Source organism: Puntigrus tetrazona, chromosome 8 (genome assembly GCF_018831695.1).
Source record: "Puntigrus tetrazona isolate hp1 chromosome 8, ASM1883169v1, whole genome shotgun sequence".
NCBI lineage: Eukaryota > Metazoa > Chordata > Actinopteri > Cypriniformes > Cyprinidae > Puntigrus > Puntigrus tetrazona.
Window position 1 is genome coordinate 23725481 of NC_056706.1, and position 10789 is coordinate 23736269.

A 10789-nucleotide genomic window follows, 5' to 3' on the forward strand; every position below is an offset into this window, starting at 1 on the left:
TCATGATGTACTTTCTTTTATTGCAATCGATTTATTGGCTCTAAGCTTGAAACTCTTGTAAGACCTCCATCAATAACAAGGAACAAAAAGTATTCTTGACACTTCATAAAGTCCAGATTAAATCACTGATGGCAGATGAATGTGTCTCATGCTTCTCTGGACCTTCTCTGTTTATTACTTGGCAGTTAATGGGACAGTCACAATTCTCCCAATTTTCATTCAAAATATCTTAAATTGTATTTAATACAAACAAAGCTTTACGGGTTTGGAACGACATGGGGGGGGTAAGTGATTAATGACAAAATTTTCAATTTGGGGTCTATTTTGCTATAATGACAGTGAAATTATTGTTGCCATTAATAATGTAAACCAATCTTTGTCACACAGACAAAATGTAATAAAAAAGTACCTATAAACTTCTATTATTTTGCCCTATTTTGGCTATATTTTTATACATTTCCACTAGAACGTTTGATTTATTTTCATGAATTTCAATCATTTGAGAGAATGTGGTCATTTTCACTTCTAAAACGATTACCTAAGGATCTTTTAAGAACACTCATCTAATCCTCTATGCTTGTGACATGGTCAGGAAAGTGTTTGAATGATTAAAAAAGTTGAAAAAAAACCCTATTTCCTAATACTTTGGATAAATTCTGCCAAACAAAACTGTCTGAACTGTATGATCTTACTGTGGGCTGTGTTCCAGTAGCAGCCTGAGCGAGGGTAAGTCCCCTTTAGCTGCAGCATAATGAACAGGCAATGCCCCCGTTTCCGTGGCAACAGTAGGATCCCCTTCCCCACTTTTCAGCAGCCAATCAATGATCTCATGATGGCTGAAGCGAGAAGCCAGGTGCAGAACAGTGGCTCCTGAGCTGTCCTTACCCTGTAAACATAATAAATATATTTGAATATTGAATATTAATCACATATTTGAAACGGAATACGGATATATCAGTACATTTTGAAATGTTTCAGTTTTTCAGCAATGTTCACGTTACATGTTATAAATCCATATAATTTAACAGATGTATTTATACTGTATGAGAGAATATTTAAATCATTTTCAGTGCATACGCAGAGTCTCTGCTGGATCATATTTAACTGGCCAAGGTTTTTTGTAGTCATTCAACTTGCAGTGCAGGTATGAAACACAATAATGTAATGTGAAGCCCTGCTGTAGACGTCGCGCTCCCCATTGATGGCAGAGATAACTTCCACTACTGCATGTGCACAGAAGGAAAAAAGAACAACAGCAGGGGCTCTAGTTACTTATTCATTATGACAAACACTATTTTGAAATGAGGTGAGGTGTACCGCTAGACCTAGAAGAATGATATATATTTAATTTCTTTTGAATCCAATAAAAGAATGTGTCGAAACAATGGTAGCAAACAATTTTATAGTATTTCATTATAATAGCAAAACACATATATTTAAATGACAACCACTAAAAGATAAAAAATGAAGTTACTTCAGGCTTCAAATCCGGTTTCAGCTAAATAAAGACTTATAACAAATACACTATATTTCAAACTGAAAGTATGCTTCACTTTCTAAGAATGATGCTGATGAAAACATGACTTTATTCAAATAAATGTACTAGCACAAGCAGGCCGGTCTTACTTATGGTTTACACCAGAGACCAAAATCTGAATGTAGTGACAATTTTATTTAACCTTAATTACAATACAGTAATCTTCCAGTAATCTTGTTTGTTGAGGTTTTTTTTGCTTTGTTTTTGTTTTTACTTAAAAGGCCCTTGGTTTGTAGGTCATGGCAATAAAAACAACAGTTACATGTATCATCATGAATTTAATCTGTTTTCATTTTTCAAAGACAAAGCACGTACATTTAGTTATTGTACTTTATTTTAAGGGGAAAAAAAGACAAGGTCACCGTTGTGAAAAAGAGATAAACTTTAGCATACTTTATACTAAACTAAGTGTTTCCTACAAAATGAATATACATTACAGAATTATTAAGTGTGAACTAATGTTTTTAGACACTGAATTACAGGCTATTTGCTATAAATTATTTACAATTTAGAATAGTTTATAGTAGTTTAGGTTTTTTAGATTGTACTTATTTTAAATGCAATTAGTTGAAGTTAAGTTTTTTTTTGACCCGCTTGAAGTAGGACATAATTAAATCTTTATATGTAATTTCATAATCACTACTGCTGTCTTTGAAATATGGTTAAAGCGTGCTAGCATATGTACTGACAAGCATGTATGGTCACTAAAATGCATTCTAATTCTATTAAAACTTGTAGGATTAATTTAAATATATTTGTAATTGCACATTTGTGCAGACAGAGTTGCTATTCAGTATATTTAAAATATAAAACGTATTTATATTTATAAATACATTTTTATTATGAGATTTAAAGTACACTACAGGCGCATATTCAGTCAAGTGTCTGGAAGATGTATGCTATAATTTAATGATTTAAATTCAGCTGTGCAAACTGAAAACTGCTAATTAGCTTTTGGTGCTTATGGAAGGCATATGAGACCACACAGCAACTTCCATTTCATTCCACTGAAATCTTTTCCTCTCATAGTTTTGCATGGGCAGGACATAACTGTCAGCTCTTAGCACACGCTGGCTTCATTCCATAATTATACTCACTGTATGAATCACACTCTTGACTCCAACAGGACGCTATTATCCATGGCACGGGTCAAGTGGCTAAACTGAAGTCACGCTCTTAATAAGACCTCGGAAACACTGTTGAGTAAATTCTCTGACCATGAGACTGAAGGTTAAATGAGTGTTATAAGGATCTGCTACTAATGAGATGAGATGTCTTAGCATATGAGGTGACGACTAGGCCATAGAATCAGTTTATGGTGCCGCTGGTGCTGAGGATACATTGATGGGCGGCTTTCAATGCCGTTAGACTGGTTTATTTATGTTTTGTAAAGTAATTTTGCCCAATTATGCATGACAGCAGGGGCATGGTTAATGAGGGTAAAGGTGGGACTGAGTACAACAAGCCCAGAGCTATAGAGAAGCTCACAACATTTTTCTCCTAAATCACTAAATGACTTTATACACCACCACATTACACACATACACCACACTGAGACTATGCACAGAAAAAAAAAATCTTGATTCTTGTCTAATTGCATGAAATTATCAAAATATTAATCATAAGTTATACAGTGCTAATAAAAAGTAACAATGATATTGCATATAATAGTTGCATATAATAGTTGCATAAAATGTTGCATTTTTTTTATTATTGTACTCATATTTTTAAAGTGTGATTAAGTATTTTTTGTAGATTTGTATTTGTATTTGTACACCTTAACCCTCCCTTTAAACCTACCCATACTACCAATCCTGTTCCTAACCTTACCTGTATCCCACCTCAGTAGCAGAAGTGTTGTGAAATAAAATGTGAACACAACAAATATGTTGTACTTATTTTTTGATGTACATAGTAATCAGGTCATAGTAATTAGTTCATGGAGGTGTGACTGTCTATAAAGTCTGGTTACAAGAATGCTGTACATCTTATAAAAAGACAATATTCATTGAAAGTAACCAGAAAATGTGTACACCTTTTGCTTAAATGACTGTTGTTTCTTCCTTCCCTTACTTACTTTCTTTCTCTTCATTTAAGTATTCATTTGTTTATTTATTCATTTAATCATTATTAGTACTCTGATTATGTGACCATTTGTATTCCAAGTTTACAATTTTACATAACAGTAAGCTATTTATCATAATATAGATACATTCCTTCATATGTGCGCTCTAAAAAAATAAAGGCTCTAAAATGCGTTTTTGCAGTGATGCCACAGAAGAACCATTTTTGGAAAAATAACCTTTTATAAAGAACCTTTTATCCATTTGAAAGGTCCCGTGGATATTTTTATTTTAATGTTGGGTAATAGGCCTACTCGTTGTTACTGTTATTACGACAGTAACTCTGTTTAAGCAGACGCGGGCACTGTTAGCCTTAGAAAGAGTGCTTAAAGATACTCACGGCCGCTCGACATCCTCCGTGCGTCACGAGCCACTGAAGGCAGCTCAGGTTTCCCGTGGCCGCGGCGTCATGCGCAGGGCTCGCGCCGTTTCTCGCCAGGCTGCTCGCCGGTAAACCCGCTTCCTCAACCAAATACCGCAGACAGGTGAGCTTCCCCGCTCGCGCGGCGTGGTGTACGGGAGTCGCTCCCAGCACGTCTTTCACATCGCCGTTGAGCACTTTCTCCGCTAACTGCACTTTCAGAGTTTGCACGTCCCCTTGCCTCGCTGCGAGAAGTGTCCTCTCGACCACCATGATGATGCAGCGCCTCCAAACAACTGACTACTAGCGCACCATTAAGCGTCAGCTCGCAGAAGTCCGCGCCAGAGAACGCGTACTACTTTGTTCTGTCCATCCCTCTTAGTTTGAATCGCCAGACCGTATAGGTATCGACTTGTATCTAAGAAATGTATCTATTCATTATATGGCATTTTAACAAAATGTTACCTTGATTCGCCGCGGTAGCTGCTACCTAAAGAAAACCAGCCAAGCATTTCGTTACGGTCTTTCTAGTCGTCTTTGAACGTATCCATTGGCTACACTGATCTCGCCCGTAACTTCACATTGGCCTATATTTCATCCGTTGCGCTCCTCAACTGAACTCGAACGAACAAAACAAGCGCAAAACCCATGGGTCCGCTTTGGATGGAGTCTACGGCCTGTTGTCAAACGGTTCGTTCAGAAGTCTTGAGGGACTGAACTTGTGAATAATCCATTAAGGGGAGGAGAACTGTAACATGCTGGCCCCACTTAAATCGGCTCAGATGTTAAAGGGACAGCGCGTCACGATGACGCTCTTTAGTAGTAGTTTAGTTCTCTTTAGTTTATTCTGGTGCACTTGTTTTCTGAAACAGGGTTATTAGGCATTTATGCCTAATTTATGCATATGTTGATTTACGTTGACATTATTATAGAACGTTTATTTTTCTCTGCTTTCTCTTATTTACAGTTATGAGATTGCTGACAAATGCAAATGCAAATGCAACTCTAGCCTCTTTCTAAACCTCTATGCTTCATGTGTATTCGATAGAATTATGGAACAGGCAGGTGCAACCTGTTGATTTTATTACAGCAAAGACTTTAGCCTGTGCTACCAATAGATGGCAGGCTCGCACAACATTCACTGTACAGCGGCAGCATCTTATCCATACGTCTAGTGAGGTTTGTGCTGGTTTGATACGAGTTAACCGTAAGAAGAAGAAACAAAATTACAATTACAATTCATTCATTCATTCATTTTTGTCTAATCATTCGTTTTAATCTTTTGGAATCAGTAAATTCTATACCATTGTTTTGCTATAATGAGTTTGTTGACATTTACTTTTAAGTAAAATAAAGATTAATATTTAATTCACAATGGCATTCTGTTATTTTATTTGACCTAAACTCTTGAAAAACATTATTTTGCATAGGATTTGGTGTAATAAATAGCCTGCATTAAAACACCACTGCATCTGCTCCCCTTTAAGTCAATTCGCTAGTTCAAGCTCTCTGGATACAAGCGTTCTGCAAATAAAGGATGCATTACAGAGCATCCCAGAAAGACTTTTACTGACTTATTCACTGAACCCTTGTCGTAGAATGATGTTTCTTTTTATTTATTAAAAATAAACGCTTCATTTTAACTTGCGATATTTACAACACTTCCTTTCTTTTTATTTAAAACAGAGCATCTAACACTAGCCTTTTTGCTTTCAATGTACTTGTTTGCTTTGTTCTGGTTTCCTTTAACACTCACGCTGTAATACTAATGTACTTTATTATTTTTCTTGATTTCTTTTCATTTAACTGAAGTCTTCTGGTTCGGATAAACGAGACTTGTCATATTTTTGCTCTTTTGTTGTTTTGATTGCTTCTGGTGTCCTCATTTGTAAGCTTTGGGTAAAAGCGACTGCTAAATGTCGTAACATAACATATACATATTATAAAAATGCATTCATTCTGGTAAGGTTTACCTTGGAGGGCTTATTGTCCCAGGTAGGATTGAACCTGTTCCCTTCTTTCATTCATTCATTCAAATTAGCAAATGTTTGTATTTATATGCCCTGTAAATATTTTCATACCGTTAACTTGGTTTTTCGTTTTCAAACTCAAAACGGGGGAGTATATAGTTTGCCCCAATGGACGTATGAGCGACATGAAGGTAGTAAATTATTAGAGATATTGTGCTTATATTTTGCTTTTAGAAAATAAATTAAGATATCATTTACTACTTTTAACGTTATGTAACCGATACGCAACACTCAACATCTCCATATGCGCACCAGCAGTTGCTGAAGATGGCACGTGATTTACGTTGACGTCTCCCATGCGGCGTCAGTCGCGTGCCTGGCGCGTGCCATCCTCATCTATTTAACAATACCGTGAAGCACGAGCCAGGCTTATTAATGGATAATCCCCTCAGGGGCTGTGAGACAAGTCTCACAGGACAGCTTATCTTTGGCTGACTGATCGTTTATTGTCAAGCAGTGCATACAAACACAAATCACAATCCTGTTACTTTGTTGATGTAAGTCTAGATATATGCTTTTTATGCTTTATTTAAAGGAAAAGATGCATTTACCGTAGTCTATAAGATTTCAAAATATCTGAAAAAATATCTGAAAAGCATTTATATGAGTAAATATATAGCTATATTTAGCTATATAGTACAGCTATATTTTTAATGAATTATGATTTATCGTCAACAAAAATTGTAACCTGCAATTGTTTGAGAATTTAAGTTTTAGAATTTCTTTCTCACCGATTTACTTTTATTTGTCATTATACTATTTTGGTCTAGAGTAAAACCTGCGGCAATGTTATAATAAACACACTGCGCATAGCATGTTAGATAGTTTAGGCGTATTATTATTAAGTTGTTTCGGTTATTTTCGAATTCATATTTGAAATGGGGTGTTTCTGTGACCTGCGTTTATTCATTCACTTTCATTTAACATCATGCTGTCAGCATCTCCGTGCGCCTTATCAAAGATTTGGGTCACGCCAACAGTTAAATGAGCTTTGTCTCATCTTTGTCTAACGATATATTCAAATTCCTCACAAATTATTCGTGTGAAAGTAGGCTACCAAGAGCAATTCAGACAGATAAATCTAACGGTCATTCCCCGAAAGGAAGAGAGCATGGGAGCCTGGAAAAAAAAAAAAAAAAAAAAAGTGGCTTATAAAGTGCACGCGTCGAGCGTGTGACAGTTATTCAAATTTCCCTCCAATTAGGCCAACCGAAACTCCATTGTAGTGGCCATCTGCTACCAATCCCGCGTGGGACTTTTTCAAGATAGTGTTTGAGCTCTTCCACGAGGAGTGGGAAATTCAGACAGTGCACTCTGATATGCGTAATTTGCACTTTGACACACATTGACATGCATCACAACTCTTATAAGTACTGATGAGATGTTTTTTTAATGAAGGATAGACCTTGCTAGACTATTTCACAAGTAAAAATTAAAAACCTATGAATTGCATGCAACTTCTCATGCATATATATATATATATATATATATATATATATATATATATATATATATATATATATATATATATATATATATATATATACACATAAGAAAACAATATTCATATAATATAAGATTATATATATATATATATATATATATATATATATATATATATATATATATATATATATATATATATATATATATAAAATCATATATTATATGAGTATTGTTTTCTTATTATGCATACTAAAGTACGTTTTTGTAGTGCAATTTTCTACTGCATCTAAAATTCCTGCGCAGGTTGTTTAATTGCCGTTCCTTCACACATTGCGGGCTGAGCCCATCTGCCACCCCTGCGTGTGCCGTTCATTAGCGCCCGTTCATCCAATATATTGAATTCATCTAGAAGACTTTGTGTCTGTGTTTATATATACAGCTCTTTTAACACAGTTTGGGTAATAGTTGAACACATTTATATGCGTATAGTTTTAATACAAGTCATTGTAGGCAATGTGGTAGTTTTGTCAAGGAGCAACCTAGTCTGGCTTTCATTCATTTATTGAAATTCAACGGAACAAGAACGCAGATATTTAGATCTTAATGAAAAAAGACAACACAAAGGATTACAAAATCGCTTTATTTTTGTGTCCATGTGTGTTTGTGTTCTTATTGAAGACTCAGAAGCCAGGTGGTAAAGTACCTTTATTTCGCATTCTTTCTTCCCTCATGCCGCACACAGACACACACACACACACACACACACACGTTTGTTTCTGTTAATTGTGGGGACTTTCCATAGACTTCTATTATTTTTATACTGACCAAACGACTGATATTTTCTATCCAGAACTCTAAACCTACCTTTTACAGAAAACCTGCACTGGAAAAAAAAGAAAGTTGTTTCCACTTGAAATAATTGTTACCCCGCTGCCTAAAATGTTTTTTGTGTTTAGTGAACTAAAATATTTCAAGTTGAAACAGCTTTCTTTTTTTGCAGTGTTTGCATTGTCATATTTTCAGATAAGCATCATTTACTATTTAAAAAAATCTCTCGTGGACAATGTCAAAAAAATTCATCTCGCCAGTGTGCGCTATGGTTAAGATTAGGGTTATATAGTAGGTGTGTGTCAAGTGTACGCAAAAACTGCGTCTCAACAAATTTCGCGTCGTACGCGAAAAACTGCACGCCAAAACCCTTGAGTGTCATATATACCAAGTGTTTGCGTTTTTATTTGGCTTATAATTTATATGCATTGGTCCCTTCAATGTAGCATAAATAAGTACGCACGCGCGCGCTTTTATACCAGTAGGCTGACTTCCAAAGGCGTGCGGTTTTTCTACTAGGATAATCATATTTCTTTCCAAGCTTTCTGCTTGTTTCATTGTCTCTGTGGGGACCTTTGATTCTCATAACGTAGGTTAAACAAGTAGCCTTCACACACGTTGGGTTTCCATGTTTTATGGGGACACTTGGCATAATGATTTTGATCTGGTATAAACCGAAGGCCGATGTTCTATCTATCCCCTAACCCCAACATCTGAACCCAGCACATACACATTTACTTACCTAAATGGTCAGTGGAAGTTCCGTGGTCAGTAAACACCCTTCTGTGACTGATTCTGCTAAATGACAGATACTTACTGGTTTATTGTGTTTGACTGCACATATTACAGTCATAATGTAGTTACATTGAAAATGTTTTATTTTATTTCTTTTTTGCAAGACACAAGCAATGCACTTAAACACCCAGAAGATATTTTAAGCTATACTTAAGCTATGGTTCTATTGGAAAACATTTCCATAAGCTTAAGATGCTTTATGTAAATACTTCCCACTTGACCCCAGTCCCTAAAACAGGAATGTTTTCGTTGTAAAATAAACTAAAAGAGCACTTTCATACAGTGAATTCTTAACAGCGTCCTGGTAATTCAATTAAAATCCAAACATTTAAATAAATGACTTAGGTGGTCCTGCATAAAATAGACCGAAAGACCAGTATTAAACTCTTAAAGGCAGCTAGGTTAGACATGCAGAATTTTAAGTCTTATTTTGAAACGAGATAGCTAATTATTTTTACACAATATAAATAATAAATTAATAAATTAAATTATTATATTTAAATAAACTAATAATCACATTTAACACTGTAATTAGAAACAAATATATATAAATAATATTCAAAAATACTATTCTTGATCCTGGTAACATCCAGTACGTGACGTGTTGGAATATGAAATATTTTCAAAGCATAACGATATGCAATACTTTTTTTGTTTGAGAAGATGGGAATGCCATGATCTCCCAAGACAACAGTGGTTATGTCTGTATAAAAAATAGATTATAATTTGCCTAGAATTTTGGTTACGATTAGAATGATCAATGAAATATGTCCATACGTTGTTTTTATACGTTTATGGTATTATGTGCATTATATGCGATGGATTCTATTGGTGGGACGTTAAATCCTTTTGGAAAGGTGCCCAAACCACACTGCAACAAGGAATTATATAATGGTTTTACTGGAAAAAGTTAATGTTTCATATTTGGTATTTTAATGGAAACCATTAGAAGTTATGCCGTGGTTTCTATTGATCTTCTGTTATTTTTGTTTTTTTAGCAGGGATAGAAACAATTTCCTATAATCAGTTCAGTATGTACAGTCGTTGGACTTTGTGGCTTCTTAACAAAGCGTCCCCAAGAAAGTACTTTATGTTTCTATTTCATGTTACTTCTTTATGTTTCGATAAGGCGTACAGTTTATAGCCTACGCCTACTTTTGAGCGCATATGACACCCAGCGGGTGAATTTTGGGTTGTAGTGTACATGCTACGTGAAATTGCGAATCATATGCACGCCAAAGTCAATTTTTGCTCATAACACGTTTTTCCGTTTTTATTCGGCTTACTATTTCTACGCATTTTCTTGCGACCGGAAGATTACGCCAGATAAACATTTTTTTTACTCCGACCAGTTCATTTACATGCAACTAGTAAAAAACACTAGTTTTTTAGGGTTTCAGACGAAGCATTTTACAGTCAAGTAACAACAATCTGAAAACCGACACTGTCGTTTTCTCTCTTATCAACAAAACTGCCATTGAATTGAGGATAAAAACGCTTACCCGTGCTGTAACATACCTACTGTCAAATGCGAAAACACCACGAAGCCTCTGGATGCAAGCGTGCTGTCAAAGCTCAGTCGCGCGCTCGTATTGAGCGCCCATTTGCTCATACAGCCTTCTCTCGAATGAAGAGGAGGCACGCGTTTTGTGGGCGTGGAGGGTGTCCG

At 35.5% G+C, this 10789-nt stretch overlaps 1 protein-coding gene across 1 annotated transcript in view; it reads right to left on the reverse strand.

Annotated features, from left to right (window-relative positions):
• espn (espin) overlaps positions 1-4947 on the reverse strand; it is a 52648-nt gene extending 47701 nt beyond the window's left edge. Inside the window, 2 exon segments of the mRNA XM_043246393.1 lie at positions 693-886; positions 4001-4947. Of these exon segments, the coding sequence (XP_043102328.1) occupies positions 693-886; positions 4001-4294 (488 nt within the window). The 5' untranslated portion in view covers positions 4295-4947.
• Positions 4948-10789: the final 5842 nt, after the last annotated feature.